Source organism: Bombus bifarius, unplaced genomic scaffold (assembly GCF_011952205.1).
Source record: "Bombus bifarius isolate JDL3187 unplaced genomic scaffold, Bbif_JDL3187 scf7180000007974, whole genome shotgun sequence".
Classification (NCBI taxonomy): Eukaryota; Metazoa; Arthropoda; class Insecta; order Hymenoptera; family Apidae; genus Bombus; species Bombus bifarius.
The window spans coordinates 143,433-159,354 of NW_022884360.1; the positions used below are offsets into that span (position 1 = coordinate 143,433).

At 36.4% G+C, this 15,922-nt stretch overlaps 3 protein-coding genes and 1 long non-coding RNA gene across 7 annotated transcripts; 2 read left to right on the plus strand and 2 right to left on the minus strand.

The window, feature by feature from the left end:
• Positions 1 to 1,175: 1,175 nt before the first annotated feature.
• Positions 1,176 to 3,901, minus strand: LOC117217090 (pancreas transcription factor 1 subunit alpha-like). Of its 3 annotated transcripts, none has more exons than XM_033464394.1 (3): positions 3,108 to 3,901; positions 2,411 to 2,730; positions 1,176 to 1,921 (listed from the first exon to the last, which is right to left on the minus strand). In XM_033464394.1, exons 1-3 carry the CDS (start codon positions 3,377 to 3,379, stop codon positions 1,782 to 1,784), a joined length of 732 nt encoding a protein of 243 aa, XP_033320285.1. In that variant the 5' UTR covers positions 3,380 to 3,901; the 3' UTR covers positions 1,176 to 1,781. The 3 variants fall into 3 exon arrangements, with proteins under 3 accessions (XP_033320285.1, XP_033320284.1, XP_033320283.1); XM_033464393.1 differs by having other exon boundaries at positions 2,414 to 2,748; XM_033464392.1 differs by having other exon boundaries at positions 2,411 to 2,748.
• A 4,970-nt stretch (positions 3,902 to 8,871) lies between these two features.
• Positions 8,872 to 12,509, plus strand: LOC117216986 (protein DDI1 homolog 2). 2 transcript variants are annotated; one of them, XM_033464214.1, is made up of 6 exons: positions 8,872 to 9,393; positions 9,840 to 10,058; positions 10,139 to 10,393; positions 10,739 to 11,044; positions 11,120 to 11,266; positions 11,728 to 12,509. In XM_033464214.1, exons 1-6 carry the CDS (start codon positions 9,132 to 9,134, stop codon positions 11,940 to 11,942), a joined length of 1,404 nt encoding a protein of 467 aa, XP_033320105.1. In that variant the 5' UTR covers positions 8,872 to 9,131; the 3' UTR covers positions 11,943 to 12,509. The 2 variants fall into 2 exon arrangements, with proteins under 2 accessions (XP_033320105.1, XP_033320106.1); XM_033464215.1 differs by having other exon boundaries at positions 9,309 to 9,447.
• A 236-nt stretch (positions 12,510 to 12,745) lies between these two features.
• Positions 12,746 to 15,418, minus strand: LOC117216987 (myo-inositol 2-dehydrogenase-like). Its single transcript, XM_033464216.1, has 4 exons — positions 15,235 to 15,418; positions 14,588 to 14,830; positions 13,907 to 14,288; positions 12,746 to 13,515 (listed from the first exon to the last, which is right to left on the minus strand). Exons 1-4 carry the CDS (start codon positions 15,315 to 15,317, stop codon positions 13,066 to 13,068), a joined length of 1,158 nt encoding a protein of 385 aa, XP_033320107.1. The 5' UTR covers positions 15,318 to 15,418; the 3' UTR covers positions 12,746 to 13,065.
• On the plus strand, positions 14,827 to 15,221 carry LOC117216988. Its single transcript, XR_004489456.1, has 2 exons — positions 14,827 to 15,009; positions 15,096 to 15,221. It is a non-coding gene; the product is annotated as an uncharacterized LOC117216988 (long non-coding RNA).
• Positions 15,419 to 15,922: the final 504 nt, after the last annotated feature.

Sequence of the window (15,922 nt, forward strand, 5' to 3'; positions counted from 1 at the left end):
ATAAAACATTTTTAAAGGAACAATTTCTACAATATTCTGGCTTACCGTACAATTCCACCCTCGAAGCAAAATTTCAAGCCCTACACGGTGCTTAACTGTACATGTACACTTTTAACTTCATATTTAACTGTACATACGTATGCTTTTAAATAGTAAAACGTAAGTACTGTAAGTGGAAGATAGAAACTTGTAAAAGCAGGTGGACTAGTTATTATGCTAATGATATCTATTTTTAAGTAAATGGCTCGGCTCATTAACGTAACAACCAGTGAGGCACGGGTAGAAGGTAGAAAACCGTATTCAGGGTACAGAAATAACGAAGAGGGAAAAGAGGATCGCGTCGTGGGAAGATCCACAGCCGTCGACGCCATTATTCCCGAGTCGCAGGACGTCGCGACACCGCAATATCGACGTACCGCCCACGATTTTCCTTCTCTGTCTCATCCACATCGGTTCTGCTCCCCTTTCAGGCGAACTCTACGCCAGAATTTGGCGCAGCTTCTACCCTTTTTATTTTCGGAGTCCTCCGCCATTTCGTTGCGAAGAATACTACATTCAAAGCCTTGTCCGACTTCTTGAACACTCGGGAAACACATTCTTTATTTTCCTTACGTTACTTTGTACTGAATTTTGATGAAATTTTGGGGAATAAACTTTTTAAATTATATCAAATGGAGGAAAAGAATACAAGGAAAATTGAAGATACGAAGAAGTCTAAAAGATTGAGAGATTAATCTTGGACTGAACATTTGATGAAATAGAGTCTGTTTCGCGCTGAAAAAATTTTGGTAACATAAATTGTTAAAATTAATTAAGAGGAACGAGACAAATTGAAGATGGAAAGGTATAAAAAATTTGGAAGACTGAAAAATTGACAGAAATTGTAGAAATTTGAAAATTAAAGAAAAGCTACTTCAAGAAAAATTATTTTGGTTTCAGTTTTCTCTGAACCAAGCAAAGAGGTTTCGGATTAAATTTTAACGAGCTACAGTGGGAAGACTATTGATTTCTAAAAGAACTATGTACACCTATCAGGAAGTGCGCAGAATATTGGAATTTTAACTTATCCAAGTAAACTTCATTAACTGCTGCTTCAATAATAAAAGAGAAAGAATGGAAGAAAGCAGGAATTACGGTAAAATATAAAAAATGCATGGTAACAAAAGATGAAACAGTTTGAAACTTGAAGAACCTACTTTATTTGGCTTGGATGGCAATCACGTTGACAATCATTCTGTTGCATATTCACATTTCACGTACAAACAATATCTGCTTACACTTTTTTACTCACTTTATATGTACAATAGTAACATGAATTCTGTCAGACAATAGAGAAATCAATGGATTACTTAAAAGAAGAGAAAAACTCCTGACAGAATTTTTATGTATTTCCTCTTCCTCTATTTACTAAGCGTAGATTCGCTGTTTTTTGAGCACGTCTAAAAAAACTGAAAGAAGTTACACATGTTCTTCACATTCTATAGGAATTTCTTATTTAATTCCTATCTGAAATTCCATTAACACGTTAATTTAAAGAACGATACTGTCTATATATAGGACAACTAAATAATGTTAACAATAATAATTTAATAATACTGTCCAACCGTGTTAGAATCGACTAGAGATACAGGATAATTAATTAGCATAATTTTGTTTTGTTAACAAATGTTGTTCTTTTGGTACGATTAAAAATTAGGAAAAATGAATGATTGACTAGAAATTTCTGTCCTTAGATACTAAATAACAGGCTCGACGCACTTAATAATTAACACCTGAGCACTTTATTCGAATGTCGAGCCATTCTTTGATGTTCTTGGGTCCTCCGGGGTCCAGACTTTCGCGTACATCGTCCCATTCGGGGAGATGTCCGACTTCCTAGACCAGGACAAAGAATGGAAAATGAATGGGTTCCCCTCGCTGCCTGAAATTTGATTATTAATCAAAATTAGTATATCAAGGAGCTTAATTTCTATTGAAATAACCATCAGAATTTTAATAAAATTAAATATTCTCTTCTCCTTGTTTATTACTCAAACTATAGGATTTGGTTGCTTGTAAAACTTGTTCAATTAAATTGTTAACAAACTGTCAATGAAACAAGTCTGTAAAAACCAGATAGGCCGAAATTCGATGTGCTTGTTAATTAAGATTTTATATCACTGTTTGTAATCCATTTATTGTTTTGCATAAAAGAGTAAACAAAAGAACAATGTCAAATATATTATTGTAAATCACAAAAATCCTTCTGTAAGGATGACAGGTAAATCTAAAAGACAATTTAAGCCAATTGATAGGTAAAATCTATCACAGTTTAGCTCAATAAATTAAAAAAAAAAAAAAAAAAGAAAAAGGAAAAGACGACGTGGATATGATAGAAAGGAGATGTGAGTGCGATCGGTATTGGCCTCACCACGAATTATGACCTTCTTAGTGTCGTCTCGACCGGAGCACCTCGAGAGACCTCCGTTTCCTGTCAGAGGATCGTTGCCCTTGTCAGCTCTGACCAGTTCGTTCAGGAACTTTATGTAACCGATCGCCAATTTTAATGTATCTACTTTAGAGAGTCTCTTTTCGTAGGGCAAAGTTGGTATGTGAGCCCTAAGGCCTTCAAAGGCGTCGTTTATATTCTGCATACGTCTCCTCTCCCTCATATTGGCAGCCTGCCTCTGTTGCACCGCCTGCCTTGGACTTTTTCCCGTTGCCCCGTTCCTTCTGTTGCTCTGACTTCGTCTAGAAATCATTATTACACTGTTTTTAATAGAATAATGATCTCTAGACACCTATTTTTGAAGATGTTTCTAAGATTCTTTGAAAGTTAGGTTTAAAAATCCTTCAAAATAGTAGAAGAACTGTATTATTGAACTGTATTTGTTGGAATTATGATCTTTGGACGACAATTTTTGTATATATCCTTGAGATGTTTGTGAGATTCAGTGTAAATATGGGCGACGAGAAAGTGAAAGACAGAGGAAGAAATTTTCTTAATATAAAACTGCTCTGACTCGCAGTCTTGACAAAATATCAGAAGCTAACTTAAACGCTCTTTTGAATAAAAATAAATATGAAAATAATTTTAATAAAAATTTATTTGCGCAGGTAATACTCACTCTCTGGTGTGGTTTTCCTGGTCACTGCTGTAAGCGCTCTCATTGTCGGTGCTGTTCTCGTCATATAAATAAATTTCACTGCCACTGGTACTTCCAGTACTGCCAGCAGTATGAGAAGCTAGCTGCGACGGAATCGAAGGCAGCGTAGCCGTGGTAGGTGCTCCGCAATGCGGTGGCAGAGCTGGAATCGCAGGATTTCCAAGGAAACTATGAGCCTCGTACATGTACTGGCGATTCATCATGTCTAATTCCAAATTATCCATAGAATACATCTTGAAGAAGCTTGTCTTATACTTAAGTTTCTTTGGTACGTGTGTATCTCAGATAAATTCTTTGGTATAGTGACTAGAATCTTTGACTAGTTCAAATTAAGTCATTGAAATGCTCTTACATAGTCGTTTATAAGATTGTTTATTAATGCTATTTAGATAGATGTAGAAATTTGGAAGATTTGATTCTACACTGTAGTTTTTACTTGAGAATCTCTCATCTGAGATTCAAACGTTTCCATCACGAGTTACAAGATACTTTGAACGTTTGACTTCACACTGTAGCTTCCAGTTGAGAATCTCTCAAATGGGATTCACATTCAAATTTAATACAAGAACCATCCTTGAGATCAGTCACAATGCTTTTATACAACCTCTAAGCCATGTCTATATGGACACTATAGTCTTCTTTGAACGCGGAAGAACCAATATCTTCGACCTAATACAGGAAATATTAAACAGATTATTGAGATCACGGACGACGCTGCTGTATAATTTCTGAGTGCTTCCTGGAACGTTATACAGCGTTTTCTGAACGCAGAAGAGACAATTCTTCAAACTCAATGCAAGGAACATTGAATGGATTCGATTAAACTGGGATCAGCAGGCAGTTTTTGTTGAAATTTCCAGCGAATTCCAATGCAAGCACCCTCGATCACGTCCCGAGGATCACCGATACCATCGACGTGACACGTGGCCTCAGCGCGTGCTAGGAAATACTTCTAAACAGCGGCACGTGCCAGGAGGAAGCCAGGGCACGTGTCCAGGTTTGTCCAGACACTTAACACAATATATTCAATCCTTCCTTGTTGGTCATACTGTGATCTAATTCAAAATTCCTCTTCCAGACAACCGAGCAACCACTTTGGATGTAAGGAAACCATCAGCCAATCTCTTCATCCTCGATCTTCTTCCTGGACAACGTTCTCTTCACTTCCACTCATAGTTCAGATTCTTCAAACTTCTAGTCGGACGTTCGACGCACATCATTCACACTAAATTGGGTTTTACGATCTTATGAAATCTTGAAAAAATTGAAGAGAAGTTGCAAAATTGTGATAAATTAAAACGTGCTTGGAACCTAATGGGTTAATTCATTAATTCGTACATTTTGATAAAACTGTTATATTGTTACCACATTCACGGATCCACTAATAACCAAATTCTTATGAGTAATAGTGTATTTAATGTATTGATGTTCAAATTGATTCTCGTAAGAGAAAAGATAGGAAAATCACTGACATGGTATTGTTAGTATGTATAATTATTTGGATTTGAGGTGAAAGAGAGAATATCGAACTGTTGAGTGAATGTTAGGCTGTTAGAAAGGTGAAATGGAACTGTGTGGATCATTGATGAGCACTGGTTCAGGTAGTCTGTCGAAACTGAAAGAGAAAAGCGGTAGGGAAGCCATTCCTGGGGTTGAAAGTCTAGCTGCATCCCCATTCGTCGAGCTAGTTGGTGGTGGAGCCTACCTACCCCTAGTTGCCTGGCTGCTGGTTCCGCCTCTTCATCGATCTGATAAGGAACAGGGAGGTTCTGGATTGAAGAAACAGAGCGATAATGCGAATTGAATAGATTTACGAATCGAATTTGCACACCAAGATGGATATTTTAGATGTTAGACAGTTGTCGTATATATATGGATAAAGGAAGTTTAAGGAAGAAGCTGTAAATTCGGTGGAAATTGGTTGAAAGCGAGTGTCGTATAAAAATTGAAATAAGAAAGAATCTGGAAAAGAATTACAAGAAGAGGATCGGCTATACGATTTAATAGAAACTGGACAAAGGATTTTGGTGAACTAAAGAAAGGAAGAAATGTAGGAGAAATGATAAGAAAGTAAATATAGCAAGAATCGGAGGAAGGAATTCAACAATTGGAAAAAGGATTTTTAAGAAAAGTAATGGATTTAAGAAAGAATTTAGAAAAAGGAAATCACGTAAAGAAACTTTTAACCAGAAGACATTTTTCTTCAGAAGATTAGAAGATTCGATTCGTAATGGAAGGATTGTATTAGAACTTTTATCAATGTCAAATATCGTACTTGAATTTAACAATGAATGAATGAGAAAATTAACAAAAAGCTGACTACAATATGTTAAAGAATAACAGCTCTATATTAAAAAGTACATATCGTGCAAAGCTTGGAAAACTTTCTTTCGCGTGACACAAAGTTTCACAGAAACATATTGTTGCGCTATTAAATAATATAATTTTGCGGCACGATAATGATACAGAAGCAATCATATCGGACCTGTTACGGGCCACATAATTACACGGTGCTCCGGCTAGGCCAAATGTCGCAGAAGTGGTTAACCCCCGAGTAAACCCTTGCACGGTGTTTTCGGTACACGTGCACGACACGTGCCCCTAATTTCTTTCTCCGTTACACCTTTGATTCCCTTGGATGCTCTTTTTATGGACAACCATGAAACTCGCTAGTCCCCAACATTCATTATTTCCTGTGGATCCTGTGGAAGAATATAGAACCTCAGAAAATAAAGAAGAGAAGATATTCTGAATTTTCTTTCAAGAAAAAAGATTCTGTCAAATCCAACATAATACAGTAGAGAACTTGTAATAATTTTATTCCTTAAAAAGAAATCCGAAAATATTATATCCAAAAAGGATTGAAGAAAGGAAGAAAGTTAAATTTGTCTGAAATTGGAGGAGGAATTTCTAGTAAAAGTGGTGGTTCTAAAAAATGTGAAATATCAAACTTCAAGTAGGAGTAAAACCGGAAAGTATCCTAATAATTCTTCTATTAAAAATATACGACAAAACGGAAGGAAATGTTAATTTTAGGATATTTGAAGGTATCAAAAGATTTTCTTTGAAGCGCCGACAGGATATAAAGTACGAGCCATTATCGATTTCCCACAAAACTTTCTACTGAACGTATCCACCGAGGCTAGACAATTAACACGCTACAAATTAAGAGGGCCCGTTGCATCAGGATGAATTATTCGCTCCATCTGTTGTTTCAGGGAAAATCTAGGAAACGATTTTTTCCTTTCCCACGAGTATAATTTTCTGCTTTAATTTAGAAACGTTTAATTTGCAATTTGCGTAAGAGAAAGTTTTTTACAACTATGAATTATCAATAATTGATTGTACAAACGAATGAAATAGTTTTTAATGGCGCAAGGTGCAGGTGCAAAGATTGATTGTGAAAAAATCGAATCTGAAGATCGGAAGCCGCAGCCTGTCTGGATCTAATCCAAAAGAAAAACACAGGATTGGGGCAGGACCATTGTGTGGCTGGATTTTTGATCCTCGAGATCGAGAGATAACCAAAGGGGGCCAGATTTAAATGGCAAATCCCCTGGGCACGTGTGCCCTCAATTCGAAGTTAAATACTAAATACGAAACGAATAAATTGCACTGCTGTAGAAGGTAATATTTATTTTTTATAATCGCTAAAAAAAAATTATCATTACTATTTAACATTGAAAATTAGAGGGGAGGAAATTGTGGAGATTCCTATCATCACAACTATTCAATTTAATTTAATATACTTTATTTTAATTTTCAGTGTGCTATTTATATTCTGGGCGAATTATTTTAATGCAAACAAAGAGATTGCAGTTCATAAAAGCGCATCATTCCTCGAAAAGACTCGCTCTCCATGCCTAACCGATTTTCTATGGCACATCCTTGCACCCGGGAACCCATGTCCAACACCTGGTAGCCGGTACAATCCCGGGGAACATCCTGGTACCCACTCGAAATACAGACAACCCCATAAGTGTCTATTAATTTATACTCAGCAGGAGTGTGAAATCGATTTATACCCACTCTCGATTCATCTTCCAAAGCTTAATCGATTTGCAGCCCTACAGTAGACTGTTATACCCTCTAATGGAATCCCTGTTTCAAAACTTTCACACTAATCAATTTTACAATAAAATATACGTATGATATATCATATAAATATATCATTTACATCATTTGATCTTATACAATTTTATTCAAAATTTAATTAACATTTTTATTTCCGTTTCAGGTGCTGTTTATTGGTACATAAACTTCTACAAACTTTTATAAACTTCTACAAAAAATCATCAAACCACGTGAGACAGTGTTGCATTCTGATTATTTATTATATTTATTATACATAGTAATATTTTCCTAATATTTTTGTTACTTTTTCAGGTGCTGTTTATTGACATACAAACTTCTACAGACTATAGGAAGCATCATTAAACAGCGTGAAACAGTGTTATACAACATTACAAACACACCTTGCGCGATATTTGTCGTGACACATCCTGTTCCGAGTGTAATCGAGCGAGCCGTCGAAATCATGCGCTAATTTAACCATCAGCCCTGTCCAACGCGAAATTCTGAGCCACCTGTCTAATATCCACCTCTGCATCCGTTTCCGGTTTATGGGGGATGGCACCCCCTGTGGTGTCCTCGTGGTCGCGCCCTCCAGGAGGGCAGGATCCCCTGAACGTTGCATGCTTCACTGCACCACCTTTAGCTCATACTTTTTTCCTCCATAGGGTCGATTCCTTATCATAAAATATTCCAAAAGACGGTAAATTTTCAGAGAATCAGGAAATATTCTTTATCTAAGGTGAAAAGGTTGGTACACAAAAATCTATAATTTTCTTAGGTGAAATAAATGTATTAGGTTGAAAATTATCGATACCACAGGCTGCTTTGAACATAGGATGATCAAGATAAGATCAATTCACTGTGGGAGATAAGGTTATCGTTACGTCGATCTGAGCGTCATGTATGGGACATTTAATTCTCAAATTGTGTTCACACAGGGTTCCTCAGTAAACGTTGATTATAGATATTGAAATCTATGATAAATCGACATCCCGATTATTGCTATTGTGATCCCAACAAGATTTGCTCCATTGCAAGTCCATGAGCCTGACATTATGCAAACATTTTAACATCTGTGGAGTTGTGTGGAATCTGTCCGTACAATTTGAAATATATAGATGAAGAGAATAACTTTTTAAGTAATAACCAGCAATTTTTATTGTTTAAATATCTTGGGTTTAGAAAGTTGAAGTTCATTGGTCTGCCCTCTGTTGACGATAATGTAATGTAGGATTCTAGATTATCCGCCAAGGATAGAACGAAAAGAATCTCGGTTAGATTTCAATATTTTAAATACATATTTCAATCTACTCAATGTTATTAGAAAATTTGATTTCGAGCTGCTTTATTACTGAAACAAATGGAATATCAAAGTTTAGAAATTTCTATTTCCGTGATAATTTAAAAAACGCCCATCTTAAGGTTGTTGAACAATATATAATAACATAACCCACAACACCAACCTCCGCAAACTTTCGATCATATCTGTCAAAGTAATCTGTCTGTGTATATTGTGTAGAAAAATTTATTCAATACGCTGATGTTCTGCTAAAACAACAAATGACAGAATGACGCATTCAAATCGAAATTCAAGCTTGGCGCGCAGTCTGTTCGGCACAATTTCACGATCTCGTTACTTCTCGATATCTCGAGGTGATTTAAGTAGCCTTCAGGTCAAGCCTCAAAGCCAGCCAGTATTTTCGCTGAGCTGGGTTGTTGTTTACATCCTGTAGCCGCTCTTCGTACGGACATCCCGTGCGCGAGGGGAGCGGCAAAAATTCTCACGTGAAGTTTTATTGCCACCCAGTGACCACTTTCATTGCCCATCTTGCTTGCCCCTAGTATCTATCGTACAATCGTTGTGCACGCACGGAACCGAGAACACAAGCAACTAGATAAAACACACACACGATGAAGGTAACAGTAACCACGCTCAGCGACGACATCTTCGTCCTGGACGTGATCGAGGATATGGAGCTGGAGAGTTTCAAGGCTCTTTGCGAGATCGAGAGCAACGTACCAGTCCATGAGATGGTGATCGCTTTCAATGGTCTACCATTGATGAATGACAAGAAATCGCTGAAGGATCACGGGATCCGTGACGGTGACGTGGTGATTTTGCAGCACATGCATCAAAGCGGGGCCGAGTTGAACCTTCACCCGTTAAACGGAGGTCAGCTTCAATACAGCACCATTATTTAAAGTGGCGATCGAGGCGGGTCGTGAGGTTAGCTTTTCGGCTTCGATTTACGTTTCTTTTTCATTGTATTGTCACGTCTCTCGATCAGATGTTACCAGACTTATAACGCACGATCCATGAATTTGGCTTAACAGACTCGATCGAGCATGTTATCCCCCTTTTGGTTTCACTATAGAATAGTGTCTATTAGAATACAATTTTTTTTTTGTTCGTGTGGGAATCTTCTAAGTTCCTCTCATCTTGTCCGCACACCTGTCCGGTTCAGTTTAGCACAAGTTTTTTGTATTCACTTGTGTTGAGTTTGATTTGTTAGAGATAGCTTTTGTCGCCATGTGCTTAGTCAGATCAATTATTTAAGAGCGCACTATTGCGTAGTAAAGAAGAGAATGTACTAAATTCCAAGATACATATTACTCTAGCTATTCCCATGTTGGACTTCAGTTCCATCAGAGTACCAGGATCATCCAGCAGTCGACAGCCAACAGCTTCCAGTAGCACTATAGCCAAAATGCAAAACCCTAGAAAGGAGGATGATCCAGAAATAATAAGAGACATGTTTTTGGCTAATCCAGATCAACTAGCGTTGCTAAGCCAGAATAATCCCAAGCTGGCTAGTGCCTTACTTTCTGGAAATCTTGGTGAGTCTTCCAAAAGTACATATTAAGAACTGTATTTTGGAAATCTAAGAATTTACTCTACAATAGATATTGATTTGTAGAGAGATTTACAACTGTACTCAGAGAACAAATAAAATTAAGAGAAGAGCGTGAGGCACAAAGACTAAGAATGATGAATGCAGATCCATTTGACACAGAAGCACAGAGGTTTATTGCAGAGGATATTAGGCAAAAAAACATTGAAGCAAACATGGAGGCTGCAATGGAGTATAATCCAGAAACATTTGGATCAGTTGTTATGTTATATGTTAATTGTAAAGTCAATGGATTCCCAGTTAAAGCATTTATTGATACTGGTAAATATCAACTTTATTTATATTTATAAATAATGAGTTATACACGTGCGTAAATGCGCAGTGATAAATGTCAGAGATCATCATTGAACTGGAGACAAGATCATTTTTATGTATTTTTGTTTGGCTGCTGTTTGTGCCAATGTATCTATTTTTAAATTCCTGCATTTTGAAAGTCATTCTTTGTAGTATGTGGTACTTCATGGTGGGAGAAATTTAAATTTAGATATTGAAATCCGTGCTCTGACCTAGACTGTACTTTTGTCTTCAAAAATTCTATGAATTTGCTCCTCTTAAAAAAAAAAACATCTCGCAATATATAGTAACATTATGTTTTCAAAAATTCAGGTGCACAATCAACTATAATGTCGGATGCTTGTGCCGAACGATGCCACATAATGCGATTGGTGGACACAAGGTGGGCTGGAATAGCACATGGTGTTGGAACTCAACGCATCATTGGCCGTATTCACATGGTACAAATTCAAATTGGTAATGATCATCTAACAACATCGTTCACTGTCCTCGCGGAACAAAGCATGGACATGCTACTGGGTCTGGACATGTTAAAGAGGCATCAATGTTGCATAGATTTGAAGAAAAACGTGCTCCAAATTGGCACCACCGGTGCAGAGACGCCGTTTTTAGCAGAAGGTGGTCTTAAATATTTCTATGGTTGCACAATGTCTTTTTATCTGTTATACAACATAAATGCTTAATTCTGATTAGGGGAGCTGCCAGAGTGGCTAAGGTTAAGTGGTTATAGCGATGCAAGTATTTACGACACAGAAGATGATAAGGATGACAAGAGGGGAGGACCTCAAAGAGCACTGGATTATGGCTCCAGAGATGCAAAGAAGCAACGTCGCCAGCAGGGTAAGTATGTATCTGTCCAGGCTATCCTTTCTTACCATAATTCCTTATAAGATCCTGTGTTAAATAATTTGTGAAACATTCCATAATGAAACCCAATAAATTTCCTTTGTATATATGTTCCTTTATTGTGTATTTCGACTTTTAGTGGTGGCAATAAAAAAAGGATATATTTATAAATCTAAGGAAAATTTTCAAAAGTAATGCTTGTGATATTATCGCTATTATTTACTTTTCAATGTTGAAGTTTATGCAGCTGAATTTGATACAAGGCCTTATATGTTAGCCACTGTACCTTTCCTTTTCCTAGGGAGATCCAACTGAGACAAATCCTCCTAACTTGCCTGGACTAGTGACTTGAAGTCACTTTATAATTTATAATTATGGCTTTTAATTTTATAGTTTTATTTGTGGCTTGCTAGAATTTTTTTTAATTTTTTTTTAATGAATACTATGTATTTTAGAAGGGCAAGAAAGCAATAGTTCAAGCGGGACATCAAGCAGACTAGGCTCCATAGAAACTACAGTCTTCTCCCACGACCCATTCACAGAAGAAACAGTGAAAGAAATCGAATCTCTGGGATTCAGCAGAGTACAGGTCATCGCGGAACTGCGTAGATTTAATGGAGACAAAACTCAAGCCACCGATGCGTTGTTCACGAAATCCTTTAGACTATAAAGCAACAAGGAAAGAAAAGAGAAATTGTGGGGGTTTCCATGTTTGAACAGTAAAGATAAGGGAATGGAAAATTTGTACTTGATTTTTGGTAGCGAATTTTCATATCGATTATTATAAAATCTGGAAACCACACGATCGAAACTCAGCTCAAGCAAGCATACTCACTGCTCGACAATTAGCATGAAATGGTGTTTCAGATTTTATTTCGTCGAGCAGATATTATGATGTATGTATAGATATCATATTTCATTTAATTAATAAGTGGCTACTTCAGAGTAAAGCTACATATATCTTCTCCGACTTTTATATTCTTTTTGCTAGATATACAGAAATGAAATGAATCGAATTTGGAATTTTAAGTGGAAGTCAGCGTGCTCTGATAACCTAGCCTACCATTATTGCAATACACAATTTTAGGAATCTATATAAAATGGTTTGAAAACAAAGTCATAAGTTAGGGGAGCAGCTTATTGCCTTTCGTGAAAGTTGCGTCACATTTGTAGATGTCTCACAAAATTTTTACTTACTAGATTAGATAAAAGAAAATAGACTTCTGAAAGGATAATGTTTTAATCAAAGAGACATATTGCACGGTTTGACGGATATTTCGAGCTTCGCGACTAAAAATCAGTTTGCAATACCTCCAAGAATACATTAGTTTCACTTCTGTAATTTTATTATTTACAAAAAAAAGAGAATATTGTAATGTAAACCAATCACGCATCGACCAATCTAGAAAGAACTTTGCATTAATTCTATTTTATTTCAAAGGGTAAGGAATTAAGAGAAGAGAAACACGAATAAACTTTGGGAATATTTTATTGTTTCGTTCTTATAAACTTTCATGATTGAGTCTGCTAACAGACAATGTGAATTTTGTATCATTACTATATATTTAGGGTATATGGTATTTTTCTGTATTTTCTTTATATTATTATACCGATAAAAAAAGAGGAAAAAAACATGTAACAAACAAGATTCACCTAAGTCTTTTCACTCGTGCGTGCAAATCATGATTCAGCGAAGATAATCTCAACTTTCTGTGAATCTATCACGATCGTATAAGATACAAAATGGTGGAATATCATGGGAACGATAAAAATTCGCTAGACCATGACCTCATTTATGGTAGCTCGTTTGGCGCCCACTTTATTTCCACCATCTTGCCGGTACGAGCGGATTCTTGGCATGCAGTCGCGATTTTAATCACAGCTAGAGTTTCTTTGGGTAATACGGAGCATTCAGCTCTACCAAGTACAATATCAATGAAGTGGTCCAGCTCTCGGCGATAGCCATTCATGAATCTGCTGGCAAACGAATACCATATTGGTGCGCTGGTTGATCCGTCGAGATTATATTGGGATGTGACACCGTGCATTGGCTGTTCATTATCTGCTTTGATCATACCCTTGGGGCCAAACACCTCCAAGCGTTGATCATAACCGAAGCTACTGTTCCGCGACAAGTCGATGGTCCCCAAGGTTCCTGATGGGAAATACAAGGTCACTACAACTGTGTCGAAGTCATCGATTGCTTTTATCTCTGGAATGTGTGCGTGTGCCTGGACAGCAATCTGCAAGAAAATATTCCAACATTTAATAATTCATCAAATATCAGTCAATAGGATAGAAATCAACATTACCAATAGTTATTTATGAAACCCTTTAATGATCTTGTGATACTTATTGACTTTAAGTGCTCGTAGTAGCAATTAAAAATCAAAGCTACATTCTGTTTTTAATTAGATCTGAAGATTTTTGTAACTATTAGTTACTTCTATCTGTACTCTATAATTTTATGAAGTTAGGATCCTTTTAAATCATGGAAACTTCTTTATAATGCTGTAGTATTTATAAATTCAGGTCTCCATGGTATCAGCGAAGGACTAATCCAATATTCTACATAATTATTCTACTTGAAACTCCAACTACAAGTGTTTGATAGCAATATACAGGGAATCTCACCTTGATAGGGTACTCTCCAAGGACCCAAGTCATGATATCAATATCATGGACCATACAATCATGGAATATACCTCCGGACATCTTCAAATATTCTATGCTGGGAAGAGGAGAGTCACGAGAGACAGTTTTGATGATCTGAACGTGTCCAATCTCTCCATTCCTCACTCTGCTCCTAACAGCAGAATAGCTGGGATCGAATCGCCTGTTAAAGGCGCAGAACAATGGTTTGCCGACCTTTTTTGCGGTCTCGTAACATTTTATCGAGTTAGCATTGTCCTCGGCGATCGGCTTCTCACAGAACACTGCCTTCTTCGCCTCCAAAGCTTTCCTTACAATGTCTTCATGTGTGTACGTAGGCGATGCAACAACTACTGCGTCCACACTATCAACATGAAGAACGATTTTAATTGTTAATTGAACTCCTAATTGATCTCTATGTTTTCTCTCGAGTTTAATCTACTTTGGATATTTTTATCACGAAATTAAGTAATTGTAATGGAAATGTTTGGGGTTTGGAAGAAGCAGGTGACTTTTTGAAAGTTTCTTTTAAATTTGCTAGTTAATGATTTGTTATTTTTAATTTTTCCTATTTAAAAATCTAACTCATTTGATCAATTTTGCGATATATACATCTTTTATTGTATCTAAAATGTTTCCCATGAGAAAATCTAAATTACTTACTTAGGATCATTGTACACTTTGTCTGCTTGTTTGCTATTCAAGAAGACAACATCGTCAAGTTGCCAGTACTCCTTGAGGCTCATCCATTTAGACTCGACATTGTCTACGATGTAGAGCAGTTTGACACGCGAACTGGTAATAATATTGGACAGATGAATGGTTCCAGCACGGCCGAGTCCAAATAGAGCAAGTCTTACTTTAGGATGGAGTAGATCCTTCCTCAGTGTCAGATCCTCCAGATACCTATAATAACATTTAATCCATTTTCAGTCATGAAAGAGGAAAAGGAAGAGCGAACTAAGTAGTCTATATGAGTCTAGAATAACGTTCAACAACCGGCTTGGAACATATTAAAAGAGAAGAGATGAAGAAAAGTAAAATATAAGAGAATTGTTCCCAAGACACATATTTTATGTCAATAGGTAGATGTCATCTTGGAATAATTTATTTCTCAAATAAGATTTTGAAATTTATTTTCAAACAAATTAATTTCTTGTTTTCATTCCAGTTACAAAGTGGTCAATTCTGCTCTGGATAGAATATCATATAATGAAAAGAAGGGAAGGGAAGAATATCTAGTTTGCATTAATTAAATTCTATACAAAACCTTCAATGAACTTGAACGATCTACTTGGAAAAATACCCACTTTTGATAAAGATAATCCTGCTGTGGAGGCCTTGGTTGTGGTTTTGTGTAAGGTGAGGCACTCTTGAATTTCGCAGTTGCCATTGTATCTTGTTAGGAATATGAAATATTAAATAAATAAGTAAAATATGGATCTCCGGATTCGTCAATCGGCAGAAGACAGTCTGGAACGATGGGCCTGTTATATATGTATATAAACGAGCTGATCAACGATAGTGGGGAGAGATGTGTGCGATTAACATACGTAAATTCATGAAATAGCTATGGTTCAAATATTGGCCTCATTAAGATAGCCATCAAGTTGGCATGAATATATCAAATACAGTTAATCGTTCGATTAATAAGAACGAGTCCCTCATTCATATAAAGCATCGAAATCGTCAATGTCCAGTTGTAGCAATCGTCTAACGTTACTCTGTTCATTCATTAACACCTAATCGCTTCTGTAATACATGTATCATACATGTATTTCAAAAATGACACAACTGAAACAAGTTTTTCAGGAAAAATAAAAGACTATTTGAAAGTTTAAAACAAATATTATCCTTATTAAACGCATAAGTTAACAAGAAGAATAGAATATAGAAAACAATGATCTTCTAATATTCTTCTAATACAGAATTGAATTATTTTGAGTTGTGACACTTTTGAAATATTCTGTATGAGATATGAACATTTCGTAGCCAGAA